At 43.0% G+C, this 12,179-nt stretch overlaps 1 protein-coding gene across 3 annotated transcripts in view; it reads right to left on the reverse strand.

The window, feature by feature from the left end:
* The window catches only part of LOC140209543 (solute carrier family 26 member 9-like), a 153,914-nt gene that overhangs the window by 71,494 nt on the left and 70,241 nt on the right, over positions 1 to 12,179 (reverse strand). For 2 of the 3 annotated variants that reach the window (XM_072277804.1, XM_072277805.1), the window contains exons 6-10: positions 11,397 to 11,561; positions 11,146 to 11,298; positions 7,300 to 7,382; positions 3,267 to 3,414; positions 924 to 1,037 (exon numbers count right to left, since the gene is read on the reverse strand). In XM_072277804.1, coding sequence (XP_072133905.1) covers positions 924 to 1,037; positions 3,267 to 3,414; positions 7,300 to 7,382; positions 11,146 to 11,298; positions 11,397 to 11,561 — 663 coding nt within the window. The remainder of the gene's footprint in view (positions 1 to 923; positions 1,038 to 3,266; positions 3,415 to 7,299; positions 7,383 to 11,145; positions 11,299 to 11,396; positions 11,562 to 12,179) is intronic. The other variant, XM_072277806.1, reaches the window with a different exon arrangement.

The raw sequence follows: 12,179 nt of genomic DNA on the forward strand, positions 1-12,179 counted from the left end.
ATACCCCCTGCCCACCCTCTAGGTTTCCCCCCCCCCCTCCCTTTTCCTTCTCCCTGGGCCTCCTGTCCCATGATCCTCTCATATCCCCTTTGCCAATCACCTGTCCAACTCTTGGCTCCATCCCTCCCCCTCCTGTCTTCTCCTATCATTTTGGATATCCTCCTCCCCCTCCCACTTTCAAATCTCTTACTAGCTCTTCCTTCAGTTAGTACTGACAAAGGGTCTTAGCCCGAAATGTCGACTGTACCTCTTCCTAGAGATGCTGCCTGGCCTGCTGCATTCACCAGCAACTTTGATGTGTGTTGCTTGAATTTCCAGCATCTGCAGAATTCCTCGTGTTGATGTTGATCTCTGTAACTTGGGTTCATATGTAGCTGAGTGATTTCTGAAAACTGCCCCTTGTGTGTAGGTGAGTATACACTGTGAATTGACCATTTTGTGTAGGTGAGTGTACACTGCGAACTGGCCATCATGTGTTGGTGAGTTATCACTGAACTGGCCATCGTGTGTAAGTGAGCGTACGCTGTAAGTTCACCCTTGTGTGCAGGTGAGTCGTCACTGTAAACTGGCCCTCCTGTGTAGGGGAGTGATCTGTGTAAATGGCTCTCGTGTGTAGGTGAGTGTTTACTGTAAACCGACCCTCCTGAGTAGGTGAGTGGTCACTGTAAACTGGCCCTCGTGTGTACGTTCGGTGTCACTGTATTCTGGCCTTTGTGTGTAGGCAAGGATTAGAATCTGGGGGAAATTGATGAGAATATGGGAAGGGTAGAGTGGAGTTGGTTTAAATGAGTGATTGGTGGTTGGCAGGTACTTGATGGGCCAAAGGGTCTTATTCCTTGTTGTCCGTTCCCATGACACCACAACTGATCTTTTTGGTCTGTTGCTTCTGTAACAATTGTTGGCAGAGGAACCTGTTGATTTACCTGCGAGCTCCCTCCACCTCCTTCCACAGCCAAAGTAACTGACAGTGCACAACAGATAACGTGGATGTTGAAAAATGCTCCGAAAAAGTTGCCACAGCCCAGTGCGAGCATTTCCTGGAACAGAAGGGAAACGGAAGCTGTTATAGCATCAGTCAAGAAGTAGGGGGGGTCAAAATCCAAAGAATTGTGCAACTGATTGGAAAAAGTACTGGAAGAAATTTGTATTTACTGGTACCGACTGATTGCACAAGCCAGACATTGTACTAACTGGAAATTGAAATGGTCAGGAGATTTGTTGAAAGTTTTCAAATTACAAGGAGGACAGATGAGGGATGAACATAACTGGTTTGTCAATTATTCTGCATTCTGGTATTTAATTTTTCCCTTGTACAACCTCAAAGGATTGATGTGATGAAGTATTCTGTATGGATACCTTGCAAAAGAAGGATTTTCACTGTTTCTCACTACATGTGGCACTAATAGACCATTTTACCGGTTTATTCTGGAGAGCTGGGCGTGAATAGTCATTGAGTATATTCCTGCTTGGGGAAGGGGGTAAATTTTTGGGCATTGCGGATTATACGAACAACTCCTCCCCCACTGCCTTCAGACTCCTGAACCAATCAGAATCAGAATGTGAAGGCAGGGGAGTGGGACTAAATGGGAGAATGGATCAGCTCATGATAAAATGGTGGAGCAGACTCGATGGGCCGAATGGCCGACATCTGCTCCTTTGTCTTATGGTAACCTTATGGCGATTCAACATCAGAATCAGGTTTATTATCACTGACAAAAGTCGTGAAACGTGTTGCTTTACAGCAATGCATTAACATGACTATAAATTACGAGAAGGATACATACAAAATTAGTAAATGGTGAAAAAGGGAGAAAAAATAGTGAGGTAGTGGTCATGGATTGATGGCAGAGGGGAAGAAGCTATTCCTAAAATGTTTTCTTCAGTTCCTAAAAATAAGCCTCCCAGTGGTGCTCCCACATTCCCAAAACCTGAATTCTACCTCTTCTCTTATTGTCCATCTAGTATTTCCCTGTGCAATGTTTCACATTGTACTCTCACACGTTACACTGTTGTTTCATGCTTGTCACTCTATTTATTGTTGTGTTTATTATACGGGGTGGAGATGTGTCTCTTCCAAAGGAGGTGTGAGGCGCTCCTTCCCTCCCTCGCCCGCAGGTCACCCTTGGGCAAGGTGTAGCACCTAGTTAGCCCCGTCCGATCAGGATCACGTTAAGCGATGGGCGCAAGTGGTGGATTGTTGTATGGGCAGCTGGTGCATATCACAAATCCTGGTTATGCAACCACTGACACCAGGCAGACATTCTGAAGAGTACAGGTAATGGTTAGGGTCACCTGTCTTGTAAAGACACTAGCCAGAAGAGAGCAATGTCAAACCACCTCTGTGGAAAAATTTGCCAAGAACAATCATGGTCAGAAGACCATAATTACCCACGTCATACGACAAGGCACATCATGAAGATGATGTTTTATTACAGATATGTTTGCTCTGTAAACATGGAATTTCATTTAATCTTGGTATATAGTACAATAAAATAATCTGTGATCCTTTATGGGATTAGATTGGTTGCTAATGCAAACGATGCATTCCGTTATAAATGTGAATCTTGATAGACAAAATATGGATGTAGAAAGGTGGTGTATGGGGTGTCCAGGGAGGGGCAGCACCTCTGGTGAAGGGGCTTGTTGTGTCCTCTCTGGGCAGCTCACTCTCTTTTGATCCCTACCAGAAACTCAGCTCTCACCTGCAGCTCCAAGCAGCTGTTTGCATGCGACAGCGGCCACACCCCTTTGACAGGTGGGCTAAACCAGGTGAGGGTAACTGGTGGTCTTATAACCCAGTGAATTAGGGACATGTGAAGTCAGCTCTGGTGGACTGGCCGGATGAGATCTACAGTGAGATCCAACGGCCAGGAAGGCAGTTCTGCGACGTTCTGTGGAGAGCAAAGGGCATGACAAGGCACAGAACACGTCATGGGCATCCACTGCAACTGAGGAAGACCCCAGTTTGTGATGCTTGCTTGTACCACTGGACTTGGACTTCTAGGTCAAGAGAGTGGAACTGCCCCAGTGCAACAGTTTTTCCACTTTAAAAACATCTCCCCCTCAAGTTTTCTGTCATTGTCAGACATGACGGACAACCTCCAGATCATGGATGCAGAAAGGCTGAATGGACTACTCCTGTCCTTGTTTTTAGTTTCATTTTGGGGGACTGGAGTCGGAAACAAATGACTTATACTGGATGTGCAGCGATGTAAAATTTTGTGGCTAATTTTCAAACAGCAAGAAATAACCAGTTCTCCATATACCTGGCTTGCGTTTACATCATAGCCGTGCCTGGTGGCAATTGTCCTTCCTACTGCTAAGTTAATGACATAGCCGACAATAGCAAGTGAGATAGCAGGTCCAATCATTTCACTCCATAGGCTGACACTGGGAGCTTGAGGGGCAGGCATCCTGCGAGGCACGAGAGAGAGAAAAAAAAAGTTTAATGTTAACTTACTGCTCAGAGGAAATAAAATTTGCGAGTTAGTTAATCAAAACTGCTAAGATCCAAAATAAATTAAAGTGTTGGAAAGACTCAACAGGTCAAGCAGCATCTCTGGAGAGAGAAAAAAGTTTCAGTGTTTTGGAACACTTTAACAGAACAATCACAGTGACAACATGGAAATCAGATTTTGATGTATTTTTGAATAATTTATTTATAAAGTTTTTAGATGAAATATTGGATACTTTGTTACTTCATTTGTGTGGGTTGCAGGAACCACAGACAAGGCCAGCATCTGTTGGTCATCCCTTTCTGTCCTAGAGAATATGGTGGTGAGTCCCTTTCTTCAGCTGTTGTGTTCCTTCTCGTGAAGGAGATTCCTCAGAGCTATTGAGCAAGATGTTCCAGGATTTACACTCAGTGGCCACTTTATTAGGTGCACCTGCTCATTAATGCAAATATTAAAACAGCCAATCATGTGGCAACAACTCAATCCTTAAAAGAATGCAGACATGGTTCAAATATTGCTCAGACCAAGCAGCAGAATGGAGAAGAAATGTGATCGAAGTGACTTTGACTGTGGAATGATTGTTGGTGCCAGATAGGGTGGTTCGAGTATCTCAGAAACTGTAGATCTGGGATTTGCATGCACAAATGTCTCTGGAGTTTTTAGAGAAAATCCAAGGAGCGGAAGTTCTGTGGGTGAAAAATGCCTTGTTAATGAGAGAGGTCAGAGGAGAATTGCCCGACTGGATCAAGCTGACAGGAATGTGACAGTAACTCAAATAATCAAGCACTTCAACAGTAGTGTGCAGAAGAGCATCTCTGAATGCACAACATGTTGAATCTTGAATCTCTTGTGCCTCTACCTCACTATTCCCTTATTTTTGCATTTTTATTGTAACTAGTAGTAACTTTTACATCTTCATTCTCCGCTGTTGCTGCAAAACAACAAATTTCACATCATCAAAGTCAATGATTCTGATTCTTGGTGGCTGAGCTGGTAAATGTGGTAAACACTCAGCAGGCCAGGCAGTATCTGTGGAAAGAGAAGCAGGGTTAATGTTTCAGTTAATGACTTCTTGGTCCAGTTTCTCCCTACACAGACACTGACAGATCTGCTGAGGGTTTCTAGACTTTTCATCTTTTACAAGAGACGAAGGATCTCAATGGAGAAATGAAACAAAACTTCCTCTAACAAGATTGGTATATCATTAATTTTGCCTAATTTTTGGAAGACTGGCTTCATCAACGGGAATATTTTCTTTTACAACACCTTGTACTCAAAATAAAAATGCTCCCTGACTTTATGCCAGATAATCAGAATCAGGGTAATTATCAGTGACATATTGCATGAAATTTGTCGTTTTGCAGCGGTGGTACAGTGAAATAATAAAATATACTATGACCTAACAACAAGAAATCTTTATATTAAACAGAAATAAGTAGTGCAAAAAGAAAACAAAGGTATTGAGGTATTTTTCTTGTGTTCATGCTCTGTTCAGAAATCTGATGGTGGAGAGGAGGAAGCTGTTCCTAAAATGTTAACTGTGTGTCTTCAGGCTCCTGTATCTACTCCTTGATGAAGGGTGCATGTCCTCGGTGCTGGGGTGTCCTTAATGATGGATATCACCTTTTTGAGGCATTGTTCTTTGAAGATGTCCTCAATGCTGGGGATACGAGTGCTCACGGTGGAGCAGGCTGAGTTCTGATCCTCTGCAACTTTTTTCCGATCCAGTGCATTGGCGTCTCCATACCAGACTGTGATGCAACCAGTCAGAATGCTCTCCATGGTATTAAGTTGTGGCTACTTGTCTGATGTGTTCTATTGTCAGGTCATGCACAATCTTTCCCCCTGGATTTTTGAGAAGGGATTTATTAGTTCCAAGATTTGTATCTGGATGTTGCCCTATCAAATCATTTCCAAACAGGATTGTATTTCTTTGTCATATATTCCAAGTGCTGAACAATAGGCTTTGAGCTTTTTCTGGTAAATGTTTCCACTTTGCTGATAATACCATCGAGTGGTTTTCTATTTATTGCAGGGGTTGGTTGAAATGCACTTCAAATGAAAGAACACAATTTTTAACCTTGAGGATGATAAATCTTTAAAGACACGCAAGTGGTGTCACACGGAGATAAGGCAGCCACCAAACTGCATTCTCCTCAGGGTCAATGATGACTGGCTTCTTCTCAGGTCATGTTGGCCCATGAGCCCAAGGTGGGACCTGCTGCTCCTGCCACAGGTGAGAGGAGATAGATGGGTGTCAGAGAAGGGGTGACATATATCTTCCACCATTAACACTGGGCTTCTGTGCACTTCTACTTGAATTGGTCCTGGAGTCTTAATGCCATCTTCCTTTCCAATGCTGATGAAGGGTCTCAGTCCAAAACATCGACTCTTTATTCCTCTCCATAGAGGCTGTCTGAACTGCTGAGTTCCTCAAGCATTTTGTGTGTGTTACTCTGGATTCCAGCATCTGCAGAATCTCTTAAGTCTGTACATTTGAACTGTATAGGAAATAGTGATTTTTTGCACTTTTAACTCACATTCTCAATATTATTTATTATGTATTATTATTTTGTTTAACTTCTTTGAATTTGCACAATTTGTTGTCTTTTGCACACTGATTGGTTGTCCATCTTTGTGTATAGATTTTCATTAATTCTATTGTGTTTCTTCTTATCTAGTGTGAATGTCTGCAAGAAAGAAAGCAGGGAGGCTGCAGAAGGACTGAGACAGAGTGGGAGAATGGACAAAGAAGTGGAAGATTGGAATACAGTGTCAGGAAGTGTATGGTCATGCACTTTGGTAGAAAAATATATGTGTACATTATTTTCTAAATGCAGAGAAAATTCAAATATCTAGGGTGCAAAGGGACTTGGGAGTCCTCGTGCAGGACTCCCTAAAGGTTATTTTGCAGGCTGAGCTAATGGTGAAGGAGGCAAATGTGTTGTCAGCATTAATTCCAAGAGGACTAGAATATAAAAGATGTAATGTTGATTCTTTATAAGGCACTGGTAAGACCTCACTTGCAGTATTGTGAACAGTTTTGGATCCCTTATCGAAGGAAGGATGCGCTGACGTTGGAGAGGGTACAGAGGCAGTTCATGAGAATGATTCCAGCAATGAAAGGGTTACCATATGAGGACAAGTTGATTCTTCTGGGCCTGTGCTCACTGGATTTCAGAAGAACGCATGTGGACAGTAATGGGGGAGTCTAGGACCAGAGGGCATATCCTCAGAATAGAGGACATCCATTTAGTACGGAGATGAGGAGAAATTTCTGTAGCTAAAGAGTGGTGAATCTGTGGAATTCATTGCACAGGTGGCTGTGGGGGCAAAGTCATTGGGTATATGTAAGACAGAGTTCGATAGGTTCTTGATTAGTCAGGGCATGAAGGGATATGGGGCGAATGCAGGAGATTGGGGCTGAGAGGGAAAATGGATCAGCTACAATGTAATGACAGAGCAGACTTGATGGGCTAACTTGTTTAATTCTGCTCCGCTATCTTATGGTCTAGGAAAATAAATCTCACAGTAGTATATGGTGACATATATATACTTTGATAATAAAATTGCTTTGAACGTTTGGGTGTCACATGACTTGAATGGCTAATTAATTGGTTAACTGTTATCTGTTGGAATTTTAATGGAATATGTGGTCTGGAGTAAGAAGAACAGATCACTTTTCTCTCTTTTCCTCTTTTGTCTCTCACCATGTTTCTTTTCCCTACTGTTCTTTGTTCTTTTAACACTGTATAAAATGATCTTTATGCCTCATTTTAACTTCCAAAGAACCTTTGGATCGCAAAAGCACCAGGATCCAACAACCATAGACGTTCTTACTCACCCTAAAGGAATCTCTCCCACAATGTCGATGTTGTACTTTTTGGGCATGTGCAGCCCCCCTGAGATCGCCGTGGCAACTACAACCTAAGAGCAAAGCAAGAGCGTTATTCCTTTCCCTAAACAAGTCCCTTTGCAGTGAAGTTATTTCTCCCTCTCCACCCGAGGTTGACATCAAAGACAAGTTTCTTGTCATGTGCACAATTGCAGATATGTACAGGTGTAATGAAAAGCTTACTTGCAGTTGCATCACAGGCACAGAGCATCAGGTAAGTGATATTCACAAGAAAAAAGCATAAATTAAACATAGCGATGATGCTTGTGAATGAGGGATGAACTTATCGAGGTTTACAAAATTATAAAGGACATAGATTGCATAAATAGGCAAAGTCTTTTTTCCATAGGAAGGCATAGTTTACGGTGAGAGGGGTAAGACTTAAAAATGACCCAAATTTTTCACACACACTGATAAAAAAAAACTCAAAATTTCTGGACTAAGTTGGACTCAGTTTTTCTCTGTCCGCTGACCTGCAGGGAACTACTTCATTGTCTTGCCTCCGTGGCAACACTTTTTTAACCACCCCTCCTCCTCTTTTTCACTAACTTAAAATGGGCTTGGCTATTTTCCTTTCTGAACTCAGAAGTGAAATATTAACACGGTTTCTGTTTTCAGGTGCTGCCTGACCCGCTGACTGTTTCTATTTGAGATTCCAGAGACCCTACCAAGGTTGTCTGAGTTGGTAACCTCCATTTCACGAAGCCACAAAATCCAATATGTAACTCCCTGTTTACCTCCCCACCTGAGTCCAGCATAAGCAGCACAGGCTTGTGTGTGGAGACACTTTAGATGGCAAATGCTGGAATCTAGAACCATGAGCTATCTTTAGGAGGAACTCAGTGGGTCAGGCAGCATCCAAGATGCCAGAGGGAAAGGCATAGTCAATGTTTCAGGTTGCATTAAGATTTGGGTTATGCATCATCAAAAAAAAATTATAGAAACCAGCCTCCTCTCCATGACTCTCTCTGCACTTCTCACTGCCTCAGTAAAGCAGGCAACATCATCAAAGACCCTCCCACCCCAGACATTCTCTCTCCTACCCACTCTCATTGGGCAGAAGGGATAAAAGCCTGTGTAAGGGAGTGAATCGGCCGTGATCGTATAGTGGTTAGTACTCTGCGTTGTGGCCGCAGCAACCTCAGGGACTCCTTCAACTCTCGCCACAGTCTCAGCAACTACCGATCGAGGGAATGAGGAAGAATACGGATTTGAAGGATGATGTGCTGGACATGTGGTACATGCTGCCTTTCGCTAACTTACCCGTGATTGAGGAAGAGACCTTTGGCCCTTCTTCCACTGAGACAGGTGTAGTGGGGAGGGCTAGCTGTGGGCAGTCTGAGTTACGGCAGGATCAGGAGGAATGAAAAGAAGTGGGGCCCCGGACACGGGACAGGGGGCCCCGAGCTGTAATGGTGGCCTGAGTGAGAGAGGAGTTGGCAAGCAGGCCCAAGGTATCCCTAGTAGTGTCTGAGCCTTTTGGGTTTAGGTGAGGGGGTACGGAGGTCTCGGAGGGTTAAGAAGCTCCGAGATAGGTTAGCCTATGTAGCGCCCATGGGGCGGGCGTAAGGTCCACTTTTTGGGGAGCACTGTCACTGTGTGTATCTGTGTATGTGTGTGTTGTGTGTCTGCGGGACTGGTTGGGCTATGTGGATGACCCCACATTCTTCCTCATTCCCTCGATCGGTAGCTGCTGAGACTGTGGCGAGAGTTGAAGGAGTCCCCGAGGTTGCTGCAGCCACAACACAGAGTACTAACCACTATACGATCATGGCCGATTCACCCCCTTACACCTGAAAGCACATACAACCAGGTTCAAGGACAGCTTCTATTCCCTGTTGAATGGGCCTCTTGTGCGATGGGATAACACAGTAGTTAAAGAGTTTTACTTCGCCGATGATCAGGGTTCAATTCCTGATGCTCTCTATAAGGAGTTTGTACATTCTTCCTGTGACCATGTGGGTTTCCTCCAGTTACTCTGGTTTCCTCCCACATTCCAAAGACATACAGGTCAGTAAGGGTTTACTAATTGTGGGCAAGCTAGGTGGCACATCCTCGGTCTGTGATGGAAACAACACATTCCACTGTATGTTTTGATGTACATGTGACAAATAAAGCTAACTTTTATCTTTATCTTTATCTTAAAGATGGACTCTGGGCCTCACAATCTACATTGTTATGACCTTGCTCTTTGTCTAACTGCAATGCACTCTCTCTGTAACTGTAACACTTCACACTTTACTCTCTTATTGCTTTCATCTGCACTACCTCAATGCACTGTTACAATAAAATGGTCTGCCTAAGGGTTTCGGCCCAAAACGTTGACTGTGCTTTTTTCCATAGATGCTGCCTGGCCTGCTGAGTTCCTCCAGCATTTTGTGCGTGTTGCTTCTTTTCTTGTTGCTATTTTGGGCAATTTTGATCCGGACAGCCTGCAGATAATGAATAACACAGTGCCAGAATGAACTGAACTGAATATGTCTAGAATCTTTTGATTTTATGCTTTATATTCTGTGTTTCTCGCTCTTTTTTGTTGTTTGCATGATTTGTTTTTCTTTGCGTGTGGGGAGGGGGTTTGATGTTTTTCCTTGAATGGGTTGCATGGTTGTTTCATGGCTGGCTGTGGGGAAGATGAATCTCAGGGTTGTATACTATATGCATACTTTGATAATAAATGTACTTTGAATCTTAGAATCCTTAATCTGCATGGATGGCATGCAAAATAAAATTGTTCACTGTACCTCAATCCATGTGACAACAATAATAATGAAATAATAATTTATCATTGGCTCACTAAGCCTTTATGTGTCTCCGTCAGGGAAGTAAAACTCCATCGGCTTGTACTGTGTTATCCCATCGCACAAGAGGCCCATTCAGCAGGGAGGTTCACCCCTCATCAGCAGCTATGCAGATCCTGACAGTGATGGGTAACTGAACAACAAAGCTTTTGCTTCCTGAATACTTTTGTATGTACCTTATGGATTTTGGGCAGCTGGTCATGAAAGTCATGAAGTTTCCCTATCAGGCACCATTTCTATTTTGAAATCACCTACATTTGTTATTTCAATTCATATTTCAAGTCAGAATAACTGATGCAAAGAATAAGGAAGGCTTTTTTTGATCCACAAATCAAACAGGTCATCAATGACAGGCAATTCAAAGAACTTCTAGTGCCACCAGAGAACATCGCATGGAAGGCATTCAAGGATGTTGTTGAAAATTTTTTTGGTAACTACAGAGCACCAAACTACCGGTGGACAACATACTTCAAGCATACAAAACCATGAATGCAACACGTCACTCAAGATTCAAACTCTGCATTCCCATTCAGATTTCTTCCCTGCAAATCTTGGCACTGTCAGCAATGAGCATGGTGAAACGTTTCACCAGGACATTGCGGTCATGGTGAAACAGCATCAGGCCAAATAGAATCCATCAATGCTGGCTGATTATTATTGGGCACTTAAGCAAGAAGCCTCAGACACTGAGTACAAATGAAAATCATCCACAAAACATCTTCAGCTTAGTTGAACTGTTGCAAAGCAACAGCACCGTTATGCAATTAAACCCATTCTATTTTATAAAAATTAATATGTTGTTTGTCCAAGTTCCTTGTTATACATGTAGTCTGAAATTATATTTGTGTTCAGCTTCAAGTGGTCTACCAGAAACAATGAAAAATTCTGAGGAAGCAACACTTCCAAAAAAAAAATTTGTTGTCCAGTGTAGTGAATAGTCATGACTGTGATTCAGAGCAAGGTCAAGGAATGGATGGAGTTGGAACGTATTACTTACAATGATGATTTCCATTGGGATGGGAAATGGAAGTTTGTGCTTAAATCTGACGTTGATCTCTTTCACAGCGAATAAGACCACACTGCTGATCAGAGCGTAAATCAGTGAAGCCACATTGGTTTTGGGAAGGTTTTTGCAGATGTCTATGAATGTCTGGTTAAAGCAAGCAACAGTAAGGTGAGCAATGTTAACATGGAAAACTCAGGTGACAAAATACGTAGGCACTCATTGGCGGCCAGACCTGTACTTACATATATTATTGCCAAAGGACCACTGTAGGCATGGATAGACAGACCAAATATATACTTCAACACTGAGATCAAGATCTGCAGCCCGGCTGCCGTCATGAATCCTCTGATAAATGATTCGGAGAGGTAAATTGAAATAAAGCCAAACTGAACGAAGCCTAGACAAATCTGTTGATTAACAAGAGAGATTGTCGGTAAGTGTTAACAGTGAATCATGGAGCATGAACAAGGAGAAGTTCTGAACTGTCCCTCTGACCAAGGAGCTCACAGCCTGATATAATAGAGGCCATTTGGTCCTTTAGTTCAACGTTGGCTTTCAATCTCATCAATCCTATTCCTCCACACATTTCCCTTGAGTTCCCTTGAGATTGACTGACATGCGCCAATCAACTCTACCCTGATTCTCCTTCCACTTCCTACACCAGGGATAATTTACCCACCACCCAGATCCTCCCTCTTCTGCCTATCACCCCTCCTTACCTAAGTCCACCTATCACTTGTCGGTTCTTGTGTCGCCCTTTATCTCAGTATCTTTATTCTGCTATTTCCTCTCTATCATCCCTGGCCAGATGAAGGGTCTTGACCTAATCATCAACTACCCATTTCCTTTCTCAGATACTGCCTGACCCAATGTATTTTTTTCAAAATACTTCGTTTATTGAGGCATCTGAGAAGCAGTAAGAAGCATATTGATGGGTCTGGAATGATATTGAGACCAAAATTGATAAAGGGAACAGATTTACTCCCCTTAGTCCCAAAGGGTGGGTGGCAGGGTGGAGATACATC

Source organism: Mobula birostris, chromosome 14 (assembly GCF_030028105.1).
Source record: "Mobula birostris isolate sMobBir1 chromosome 14, sMobBir1.hap1, whole genome shotgun sequence".
In the NCBI taxonomy this organism is placed as follows: Eukaryota; Metazoa; Chordata; class Chondrichthyes; order Myliobatiformes; family Myliobatidae; genus Mobula; species Mobula birostris.